Source organism: Podarcis filfolensis, assembly GCF_964270895.1.
Source record: "Podarcis filfolensis genome assembly, chromosome: 5".
Taxonomy (NCBI): Eukaryota; Metazoa; Chordata; class Lepidosauria; order Squamata; family Lacertidae; genus Podarcis; species Podarcis filfolensis.
This window is the reverse complement of record NC_139608.1, coordinates 85,977,035-85,989,474: the sequence shown is the minus strand read 5'-3', so window position 1 is coordinate 85,989,474 and position 12,440 is coordinate 85,977,035. Positions and strand designations below refer to the sequence as shown.

The window sequence follows — 12,440 nt, the reverse complement described above, 5'->3', positions numbered from 1 at the left end:
CCCACAGAACCACCCGCGTCCCAGCATTCATTTGCTTACTTATTACTTATAGGTCCAAGAAATCCAAGACTGCTCGGCCAGTTCTAAAGGTTGGTTGCTCCTACCGCTAAACAAAAACTCATAGCTCCCTTCACTCTCTGGCAAAGGCAGGAAGACAACATTACTGGCACTACCATGGTGCAAGTCAGTAGAGCATGAGACTCTTAATCTCAGGGCTGTGGGTTTGAGCCCTGCGTTGTGCAAGAGAGTCCTGTGTTGCAAGAAGTTGGGACTAGAAGACCCTCACGGTCCCTTCCGACGCTACAATTCTACGACTCAAAGTCAGAATGGCTTTGGCCAACACCAAGTTCACAGATTTTATTTTTCAAATAGCAGCTTTCTCCAGGGGGTAGGATCAGCGGGCAAGACCCCAAGAAGTGCCCAAACCATGCCCAGCCACGTACAAGCATCATTCACCCTAGGCTACCAACCGCACTTCCATTATTTATGGCTGAGGTATAATAAGCAGCCGGCACCGCCAGCCAAGCAAATTAACATGGAGTGGCTGGATGGGATGAAGGAGCCGAGACGAAACCACAGACGTCCTGAATCATGCAAGAGAAACTAGCAATTGGCTAAATGCTGTAATTAGTCCCTATGACTGGGCCTGGAGCTGCAGTTTCTCAGGTGTACTGGGGAGGAGGGGTTTCCTGTTGCTGGGTGCCCACATTCAAAATTCTAAGCATAGGGCTCCTTCCTTTTTCACAAGGCCATGGCTTCATCTGAGACTCCAATACTTTGGCCACCTCATGAGAAGAGAAGACTCCCTGGAAAAGACCCTGATGTTGGGAAAGATGGAGGGCACAAGGAGAAGGGGATGACAGAGGACAAGATGGTTGGATAGTGTTCTCGAAGCTACCAGCATGAGTTTGACCAAACTGCGGGAGGCAGTGGAAGACAGGAGTGCCTGGCGTGCTCTGGTCCACGGGGTCACGAAGAGTCAGACACAACTAAATGACTAAACAGCAACAATGGCTTCATCTACGGTCCTCATCCAACCTGCTTTGTGTAAGCATAGCATAGCATCCAGTCTGCTCTGCTTGCCTTCTCGTCATTGCATCCATTGCTTCTATTTATGGTTTTATCCTTTACTGTTTTGTACAGCAGACCCTCCAAGTGTCCCTATTTTCCAGGGATGTCGTGATTTAGAGAAGCCGTCCCGGTTTCTGATTTGATCCCGGAATGTCCCACTTTTCCTTAGGATGCCCCTATTTTCATCGGAGAAATGTTGGAGGGTATGAGATTATCCAACCCCCGAGCCATCTGAAGGCAATCCTGTATAGGGAAGTTTTTTTAAAAAATACTTAATGTTTTATTATGTTATTATATATGTTGGAAGCTGTCCAGAGTGGTTGGGGTAACCCAGTCAGATGTGTGGTGGTATAAATAGTAAAATGATCATTATGGAATGGGACGTCCCTCAGAAAAACGTTGGAAGGTATGGTATAGTAATGTGGTTTAAAGCAAAATTTGAATTTCAATGAGGGTCTGTAATAGCTTACACACAATCTCTTAAAACTGAGTCCATGACCCTCTTGTCAAACCAACGTTTTTCTGTAAAATACATACTGTACATCATGCACTCAAGTTTCAAAACCAATTTAACATGTAACATGAGAAAAAGAGGTTACTGTTTGAGACCCCCACCCTTGGGCTCATGTAACTAGTTTCATGATATATATTTTTTGGACCTGGCCTTTGTCTTCCAGTACAGTGGTACCTCAGGTTAAGAACTTAATTTGTTCCGGAGGCCCGTTCTTAACCTGAAACTATTCTTAACCTGAGGTACCACTTTAGCTAATGGGGCGTCCTGCTGCTGCCGCGCCACCACTGTGCAATTTCTGTTCTCATCCTGAAGTAAAGTTCTTAACCCGAGGTACTATTTTGGGGTTAGCAGAGTCTGTAACCTGAGGCATCTGTAACCTGAGGTACCACTGTACTGTAAATGATCTTGCCCTGTATGATCTTGTAGTATGTGGAAATTACCAAACAAAAACCCATTATTTACGCAGCTGCCCCCCCTGCAAGAAGTTCTAAATCATGTTTTGAAAAAAAGGATTGTAGGCTACCTGATCAAAAGTTTTGGATTTTGCCCCTAAGAGAAGTATAAAAGACCCCCCAAAAGACTTAACCCTCAGTGGCTAGGACCCACAACAGGATATGAGAGCTGCCCAACCAATTGGGAACACTGATCTCAGAGGGGGTTTGTTTTATTTGATACCTTCAGCTTTCACCCATAGTTTCTTCTGGGCGCTTCCCAACTGTTGATATTTTTGGGTGGCATTCAAACACATACTAGCAAACTCAGGCTGTGCAATTATTGTTCGTTGGGAAGCCTTGCGCAATAAACTCACTTCCTCAAAACACTGGACTTTTTGTGGAAAAGCCAAGTGAGAGTAAAAAGCGGCGAAAAGTGAAGCGGGTAACACTTGCTTGACTCAGCATGGTCTAAACTCTCTGTGAACAAAAAATCTGAATGAATGCTCAATAAATAGTTGGACCACCAGCACCACCCCGGTAAACAAATCAGGATGCTCGATAAGAAGGTTGTCTGGATGCGACCTTGCTGGTACTGTCTGCAGCAAAGCCCAATGAACTTTCAGACAGAGAAACACAAATCAAAAGGATTTGCAAGCATTTCTGAACTTGCAGTACCTATGGACAGAGCTGGATGAGTATCACAGCAGAAGTCAAGATCGGGGAGAAACAGAGCGCCTCTTCTGTTTAGGTAGAACTCAACACAATCCTGAAAGAGGCCAATTCAGAAAACAGAAGCTCTCTTGAAGCAGCAGAAGGGACTGTCCTGACTTGCCCCTAAACAGCACACCAATGCAACAAAAGCATGGACCTCATAACCAAAACCAAACCCAGGGCTTGTATATTTTTGTAACTGCTATTTATTTTGTGATATTTTGGGAACCACCCTGGGATCACTATAAGCAAGGAAGTGCAGTCTGCAAACCTAGCTCATCATCTGCTTCTTCTGGACGCAACAGTTCTATATCAAAGCCACTCTTGCTACAGCTTGCCTGATCTCTTTTCCTCTAAGGAGCCCAAAACTGTATTTCAGTTGCATAGCATTCCTGAGAAGAAGCTCAGGTTGGCAGTGACCACCAGCTGATCTTCACAAACCAATGGGAACTTGCATTATCTTATGTATCCTCAACCACCAGCTTAAGGAAGCTGCCACTGTATTTCTGCTTTGCAGATTGGCAAGCGGAGGTAGATAATCATTGAAACAAGGTTGGAAGGGACCTCAAGGGTCATCAAGCCCCAGAAAGGCAAGGAAACTTTTCTCCAGTGTGGGGCTCAAATACATGACCCTGATATTAGGAGATTCATGCTCTACAGGCTGAGCTATCTACAGGTAGAAACCAAACCCAAGCCAAACAACAGGAAGACATGACTACGTGTGAATTCTGAAGAATTCAATGACAGACATGTACTCCCAGCATTGTAACTCCTGCTGGTTGCCTTATGAGCTTTCAAGGCAGTAGCTCATGCAACGCTGTTCTCGAAATTAATGCAAACTGGCTGAGATACAAGTGCTGTCACATGGGCTGAGAGACAATAAACAACAGCTAATGATCAACAGAAGGGAAGTGCGGGTGGGGGAGCAGAAGGCCTTTCTTAAGGAAACACCCGGAGTGGGAGAAGAGGTGTCACCTCACCACCAACTCTGAAAATAAGGTTGCATCAACAAAGTAGCTGCCGCAAGGATTTTGTGTTATCTTTTATTAACAGGGTCGCTTCAAAGGAGGGAACCCACTGGAATAAGGTTCTCCGTTGTATTTAAGGAAACTGTGATGCTCTGCAGTAAGAAGCAGGTATGGAACAGATGTGGCATGCCATCTAAAGCAGTCCGAAAAGAGCCAGTCCAAAAGGGTATGGTTTTTTGGTTTTGGTTTTTACAAAACCAGCCTGTGAAACACAGTGCCTCTTCAATGTGTGCTAAAGTATATATACAGCTCTGCATCTGTTCATCCAAAACTGGCCCCACAGGCTCTCATGCTCCTAGGACCTAGGCCATAAACCTCCACTGCTTGTGCTTGCAAGTTGGCCACATAAAATAGGGGACCTCTGGCCAGCCTCCCCAGAAATGCCTTGCAGCACAGTATATTGGTGGGAGTGATGGGCAAGTCACCTATGGCTTGTATCAACACTGACTCAGAAATAAACCAAGTTGCTTCTTGCAAAAAATCGGGGAGTAGTTTGGCTTATTAACAAGCCAAAAGCAAATCCCTTGCCCTATGAAGCTCCAACCTACCCGCTCCCTCCTCACTTTTGTGAATCCTTCCGAAGTCTTTGCCCATTTTCTTGCAAACTCTACTCAGCATCTGGGAATGGCAGCAGCCAACACTGCAGGAACAGTGTTCAAAATTTGCCAGGCGTATTTTGCACCTGGCTAACAGCCACTTGGGACATGGGTGGCGCTGTGGGTTAAACCACAGAGCCTAGGACTTGCCTATCAGAAGGTCGGCAGTTCGAATCCCCGTGACGGGGTGAGTGCTCGGTCCCTGCTCCTGCCAACCTAGCAGTTCGAAAGCACATCAAAGTGCAAGTAGATAAATAGGTACCGCTCCAGCAGGAAGGTAAACGGCATTTCTGTGTGCTGCTCTGGTTCGCCAGAAGCGGCTTAGTCATGCTGGCCACATGACCCGGAAGCTGTACGCCGGCTCCCTCGGCCAATAAAGCAAGATGAGTGCCGCAACCCCAGAGTCGGCCACAACTGGACCTAATGGTCAGGCGTCTCTTTACCTTTAACAGCCACTTGCAATCAAGTGAAGATGCCCGGGCGCCAGGATGACGCCTGGCGCCTCCACCATCTAGAGGTGGCTGCCTGGGCTTCCTTGGAGCTTGACCGTTTTCACACGCTAACAACACACCCTGCAAAATTCTATCTGTTATATTTTATCTGCCCAGTCAGAATGAATTTCAGGAACCATCTTGGGTTTTCATTCGAGAGGGGACTTATTATTTGTTCCTCATCTGAAACTCTGGAGAACTGCTGCCGGCCAGTGTAGGTGATACAGAGGTAGACGGTCCATGGCCTGACTCAAAATGCAACTTCCTATGTCCCTATATACCTGGAGTTATTTGAATATTTGCATCTTGCTCCCTCCCTAGCCAGACAACCCAAACGCGTTGTCTTGCAGCTAACGAACGGGCAGGCAACTGTCTCCTTACAACCAGACAAGACAGATTCAACAAGATACCAATCAGTCAGGTTGAAGCAGCCTTCCTCAGGCAGCACATTACGGAATATCTGTAAAGGGCAGCCAGTTGTAATTTAGTTTAGCCGCATATTTTGACAATGCAGATTTCCTGCCTGAGGCACCGCAAATGTTTTGAGGCAACCGTCTGCCTCTCCTGCATTGTCCAGAATTGACAAGAAGCCTAGAAAGTGATTCAGCTTGGAAGAATCTGCTAACTAAACACACCAATCAAGGGTAGACAGCCATCTGGTAGTGACAGGCAACCCTGAGCCCCACCGCTGCTAGACAGGTTGCTTGATCTTTTAGTCCGAGGCGAAACCAGTAGCCCAACACTATGCATGCTTACTCAGAAGTAAATCCCACTAATCCATAGGATTTACTCTCAAGCCAGGCAAACAATGGCGACTGTGCATGTTTCCAGGGAAGGGCTTAATGTTTTGAACAGGTCAAGGAAATATCAGGGTTCTTGGCAACAAGGTGTTCCTGCTGCTGCTGCTGTTTTTTTTTTAAAAAAAACTTTGTGGGTATTTCCCCCAGAAAGGGTAAAAGGGTGGGGGGCACAGGAGCCAATTCCTAGGGGCCAAGGTACTTTCAGCCACCCCCAAGAAAATATTTGAGCCTCCGCCCCCCGGTTGATGGGCATTGCCATTCAAATACTGTATGTGTACCTAGTTTTCTGATAGATTATGTGGGGTGGAGCTTACCTGTCCGCCCTCCCAATATTTTATTCAAGTTGGCACCCCTGAGCAGGGGAAAATGCATGGGTGAATATTTACCAGACACTGGAGAGACCTTTTGGCAGTGAACATGGACCACTGGTACCAAACTGCATGGGAAACAGCGCTACTAGAAAAACTAATCAGCAGACTGAATCTATCATGGGATCAAACAAAGAAGGAGGCCTTCCCCCTTGTGTGGCTCCTCTTTATCACATACAAAGGCCAACAAGACAATGACCCCCTCCCCTGCCCTAACAACTATGAATCAATAGGGCTAACTTAACCTCACACACAAACAAAACACCCTGCAACCAGTCAACTGCAACTAACCATAACTTGGGCCCTCTGATCACTCGCTCTGCCAGCAAAAATAAGACACCTACCCATGCGATGCGGACAAAAAAATCTCCACTCATACACTATGTAAATAATGGAAGTCCCTCACCCTCTCTGGTTTCACCCCTCCTATTTTCTCTTTCTCTGTTTTCTCCTTTCTCCCTCCCCACCTCTCTTCCTTCATCAACCCCACATTGCTACAAAAATGTCTCAAACTGACTGTAATGGACCTGTGTGAAGGATTTTGTTATTTGAAAACAGAGACACTTATGGAAAATCTTTCAACTGCTTCACAATTTTGCCTGCACAAAGTTTGTGGGGAGGTTAAACAGTGACCGGCTGCGTACCGAACATTTGCTCCAATTTGTTTTCCAGGAGGGTATATGACACTGGGTCAAGCAGTTTGTTCTGCCACACGTTCCAGTGCCTTTTCATGTCACTTTCCTTATGGCAAGAAGTCCAGTTGCGGGGGGGGGGGGAATCAGGCTTGTTGAGTAAGGGTGCCAAACCAACTTTAATGGAGGCTTAGGATATATCTTGTTCTTAGCTAGCCTCCCTCCTCCTTAGGCTTTTGAGATCAATGCTTTTTATCGCAATAGCTACTGAAATAGCTCAGCTGCAGAGTATAGACTTCAGGAGTTCCTGTAAAATTCTGAAGTTGGGCAGTGGAACGCTGAGCAGCTTCCACTCTTGTAAGAAACCAACTACCCCTGCAGCTGCTTGGGTAAATGGCAGCTGACAATGGGAAGCTGGGTTTTAAGCTGCCAGTTTCTAAAATGTCTATAGCCCCATCCTTTGCATGTCTTAGGTGCAGTACATATATATATATATATATATAGTTCACTTGTGGGTCTCTAAACCCCTGTAGGGAGGGGCAAAGGATTTATTTAGCTGTTCTGTGATTTCCCCCATGCCCCTCCCTTTGCACCTTTTTTCATCTTAACAGCTGCACTGCCTGTCTGGTGCATTTTTAAAGAAGTCTCAATTATTTAGCCTAAGCGCCTTTAGAGGTGCCCTTTTGTCATTCCTTCTGATTTGCCATATAATTGGTTTGCACTTGTTCTGCCAGTCCTTCATTTGGCAAGGCTTTCACTTCTGTAAAAAGCAGTTACCTTGCCTTTGGATGACCATCTGTCATGCTGAGATTCCTACCTTGCACGGAGTTAGACTAGATGACCCTCGCAGTCCCTTCCAACTCTACAATTCTAACCCAATTGCATGATGAAGTAAATTGAATTTACCAGTAGCTGATTGACACCCGGTCAAACATTGAAACTTTGTAAATGAAAGAGACAGAGGAGAAATGCACTTAAAAACCTCTGCTTAAAAAAACTCTAAGGAAGGAGAGACCACAACCTTCAGAGGGAGACCGTTCCACTGTCCAACAGCTCTTACTACAAGAGAGTTCTTCCTGATGTTTTGTCGGAATCTCCTTTCATTGCTTTGATGCAATGTCCGAACATCTCTGGCCAAACGAATCAGAATCAATGCTCAGCACACCCGGGGCGTCATCCAACTCGTGCGCAAAACTGCGCGAAAACAAATCCGGAGGAATGCTTGATAAGCATGTCGTCGGGAAGACACCTCGGGCACGCACGAGGAGCGCGCATCGCACTACTGTATAAGCAGCGCTCTGGAAACATGTGGCAGGCTGGGCGCATTTCCGGGCGGGCGAGACACAAACACACGACACGCAAAGCATCCTTCCACGCAGATGCCGCCCTCCACCCTAACAGCTCTCAGCCCTGAAACTTTCCACTGGCACTGGCTCACTTCCACCCCGGCTTGCACGGGTGGAGGAGAAGCGGAGGCGCTTTTTCGAGGAGATGCGAGGGCCATCCCCGGCTCAGTCCGGAGGGCAGGCTCGCGGGCGCAGGGCCGAGCGGAGAGGCCAGGCCAGGGCGCGGGCAGGCGGAGCCGTGAAGAAGCAGCGGCAGCCGCGGCTCCGGAGCGCAGCGCAGCCCGCCACCTTCGCCTCCCCCCGGCGGCGCCGGAGCCCCCCGAGCCGCTCGGGGCAGAAACGCCGCTGGCTGGAAGCGTGGCGCGCTCGACCCCTCGTGAGGGTCCCTTCCCGCCCCGTCCTGGGTTACTCACACGATCCACATGCCGGTGATGCTGAAGGCGGGCAAGGCGATAGGCAGGATCGCCCAGGCGGGCATTTTGGGGCGGAGGCGCGCCCGACAGGGGGAGCTCGCCCGCCCGCCCAGCCAGCGTCCGGTGGGCGCCAGGAGGGAGTCGGCTGCAGCACGCCTGGCGCCGGCCCCTACCAAGGCCCTCGGCCCCTTGCGCAGCGGACTGACTGGAGCGCGGGACGACGACGACGGCGCCAAAGTCGGCGGGGCTCCAGCCCAGCGGCGGCCAAAGCGTAACTTCCCGCCCCCCGAGGAGGAGGAGCGAGGCCGGCATGGGACGGGGCGACCCCGCCTCGGGGGCCGGTCTCCGCGCGCTGCCCGCCCCGGCTTGGAGAGGTCGGGGAAGGGAGAGCTCTGCGCGCGCTCGTCTTCGCCTCAGCGAAAAGGAGAGGCTGTGCCTTTCCTGAGGGGAGCGAGAGGCGCGCCAGAAAGCGCCCTTCTTGGGCAGAAGAGGCTCTCCGTCTCTCCCCCTCAAGGGCTGGTTTGTGCTTTTCGCGCTTGCGGCCCGGCGAGGCTTGGAAAGTTACCAGAGAGGGGGAAGTTGAGTTGGCGCTGCTTCTGGCAAATACGCGTGTGAGAGGAGAGACCGAGACAGACCATTGGTCCAGGCGCAAGGTTACCCCAAACGTGGGTCGCCGTCTGGTTTTTTGGGACTACAACTCCCATCATCCCTAGCTAGCAAGACCAGTGGTCAGGGGTGATGGGAATTGTAGTTCCAAATCCCAAAGTTTGGGAGACGCTGTTCCAGAGTTTCACGGAGTGGGAGCGGCTTCCTCAGCTGCATCTGAGGATGCCGGGGCTTGAACCTACAGCCCTGCCGCACTCCCGCAAAGAAACTTTGGTTTTAATCTCTCTCTCCACACCCACCCACACCCACACACGGATGTAGTGGCCTGGCCTAGCCAAGACTAGGGCAGGGTTTTTTTTTCTTTAAAGTGCTGCCACTTTCTCCATTTGGTTACAGGTGGGTTGGAGACCTGTGGATTCAGTCAGGGTATGATGGTGATTTCTTACCTACCCAGTTTATCAAAAGGTCCCAGGACAGGATAGGAGTGAACTCCTAGAGGCTGAGGTCCCTTCGGCCTCCCCAATAAAATATTTAAGGGGGTTGGGCCCCAGCAAAGTTGATGGGAATTGCCATTCAAATAGTGGGCATGTGCCATGTCTTGTGGGACTTAGCTTCTCCCCTCCCCCCCCCAAAAAAAATAGTTCAACCTGCAGGACAGGTTACACGTTGCAGCAATTAAAAAATATAGTGCTGAAAATTGTTTGAAACAACTTATACTCGTATGGATAGATCTGCCAAGTCTAGGTGGTAGTGCCCTACTGCTCCTTCCTGGGTGAGAGCAGGGCTCTGGCATTTTAGCCACCTCAACACTCTACAGTGTAGCACCTGTCCTGTCCTGGTAGACAGGGGTTGTCCAACATGCCCCCCTCCCTAGCTCTCGTTGTGCCTTCCCAAAGCTGGGTAAGCAAGGCTTTGGGAAGAGGCATGAGGGCTGTGACAACTGACAAGGACCTCCTGGGATAGCTCCGTTGATAGAGCCCGGGACTCTTAGTACCAGGCTCATGAGTTTGAACCCCACATTGGGCCAAATATTCCTGCATTGCAGGGGGCTGGACTAGATGACCCTTGTGGTCCCTTCCAATTCTGTGATTCTATGACTCCCTCCTAAAGTCTAGTTAACACTTTGTCAGGAAAGAGGTGGGAGGGCTCCAGGACCCTGCCAGAGCCTCACACACCCAGTACCTCAGCTGGCTTTGGGATGGCAGTGCAAGGGCTGCAAGATGGGAGGGTCAAATTTTGGCCTGGCTCCTTCCCCCCAACCCCCGCCACAGAACAAGGCAGTGTGTGTCAGGAGGGAAAAGTAGGCAAACTATCCCCATGCCCACCCCCACTAACCCCCCCTGGCCTATCACCCACTATTCCAACACGCAGCACAAAACCTCCAGATAAAAACCTGGCAAGCCAAAGGTCTACACTGTCTAAAACACTTCTACAAAAACAACAAATCCATGCCAACACAGGAAATACAGGACAAACTAGGGGACACCTAAATACCTTGGCTAACACACCATCAATTTCATGCCTTCTTAAACAAATGATGATGATGGCAGTGTGTGGCCTGTGGGTTTTGTGTCAAAGTGGGACACGGGTGGCGCTGTGATCTAAACGACAGAGCCTAGGGCTTGCTGATCAGAAGGTTGGCGGTTCGAATCCCCGCGACGGGGTGAGCTCCCGTTGCTCGGCCCTGCTCCTGCCAACCTAGCAGTTCGAAAGCACGCCAGTGCAAGTAGATAAATAGGTACCGCTCCAGCGGGAAGGTAAACGACATTTCCATGCGCTGCCCTGGTTCGCCAGAAGCGGCTTAGCCATGCTGGCCACATGACCCGGAAGCTGTACGTCAGCTCCCTCGGCCAATAAAGCGGTATGAGCACCACAACCCCAGAGTCGTCCGCGACTGGACCTAACGGTCAGGGGTCCCTTTACCTTTACTCTTGTGGCCCCACTTGGTATGAAATGTTGGACTGCCCTGTGGTACACCTTCAGGCAGGGTGGCAAAATACTTAAGCATCTCAGAGATGCTTAGCTGTGTAAATCTCTTACTAAACTGAAGACAGAACACTACACGTATAGGTGTAACTCATCAAAGCCCTAGTTCCATGGGAAGGCATATGCTACATGCATGGTCATCTTGCCACATCCGCAGGCCCAAGTATTCTCAGAGTGGAGGGGGACACCAAAGGGATTAAGACCTGGATCTTTCAGCAGTCTCTTCCCTGCTCCCAGCTACACTTTTAAAAGTAACTGCCATCTGAGAGTAAATTCTGCCTAGCTCAAGATGTAATTCACCTCAAATTATTTTGTAAGAAAAAAGACATATACATATACATATACTGTAACAATAAGTAAATATTAACTCACAACTGGGGAGAAAAGAATTAACCCGCCCATCCCATGTATTGTGACCAAAACCCAAACCCTACACTGCAGTTATGCTTGAAAAGAGCTTTCTATCAGTGCCAATGGAAGCAGAGTGCTATTGGGGGTGGTCCCCAAAGGCGGAGCCCCAGCTATTTGCACCAAGTCCCAGATCTCTTTCCCCTTCCCCTCCCTTAAGAAAGAGAGACTTTGCCTCAGGTGGCAAAATGTCTTGGATTGGCCCTGTTTGGGTAGGGCAATCAACTCTCCGTTTATTATGCGGAGGCTGCACTGTGATTCCAACATATCCCACCTTCAATATCCAATAAAGTACACAGACCCCCAAATTGCTAACCTTCTCCCCCCAACTTTAATTAGTTGAGTCTTGCACAATTCAACACCAAAGACATCCTAAGGATCCCCCAACCCAAGCATAGAGAGCCTGGGTCCTTCTGTTGTTGGAGAAATCCCATCAGATCCTGTTAGTGTGGGCTGGTCAGGGATGATGTTAGCTGGAGAGTACAGCTTCATCATCCCAGCCCTTTTTTAAATCCAGACTGCCATATTTAAAGACATGGGAAAAGGAAGCAACTTGTTTCTTACCATTTCTTACCTGCCCGCTCCCATTCAGGATCTATCTGACGTCTAAGCCAGGTTAATGTTCCAGAATTACTCCACACACAGCCCAAGAAGGGGGACATCCAAGGCATAAGGGAACAGGTTTAGCAACATTTAATGTCTCTTCCAGCAGACCCAAAAGCCAGTCAGGGCTGTTCTATAATCACTAGACTTCTGTTCCCCCCTGCTTTTTAATCCACCAACCTCATATCCCTTCCATCCATTTCCATTTTGACTATTAATGCCAGGAAAGAGATCACACCTGCCAGGTCCCACAAAGAAAAGTAGAAGGGTTTTGGTGGACCTCTTCGTAGATTCTTTTGTTCGCTGTCAGAGGTTCCCCACAAGGAGAAAAGTCTGTCTCCATGGCTGGCGCAGCAGCAGCAGCTGGACCTCACATCCTATACACTCCTTAAGGAGAAGGCTGCTGTGCCATAAAGCATGGTGGCACAAGCAT

General features: G+C 49.2%; 1 protein-coding gene across 1 annotated transcript in view; it reads right to left on the bottom strand.

Annotated features, from left to right (window-relative positions):
- Positions 1–8,553, bottom strand: part of NFKB2 (nuclear factor kappa B subunit 2) — an 83,517-nt gene extending 74,964 nt beyond the window's left edge. The window contains exon 1 of the mRNA XM_083615569.1: positions 8,405–8,553. Within this exon, the coding sequence (XP_083471695.1) occupies positions 8,405–8,469 (65 nt within the window). The 5' untranslated portion in view covers positions 8,470–8,553. The remainder of the gene's footprint in view (positions 1–8,404) is intronic.
- Between the last annotated feature and the right edge of the window lie 3,887 nt (positions 8,554–12,440).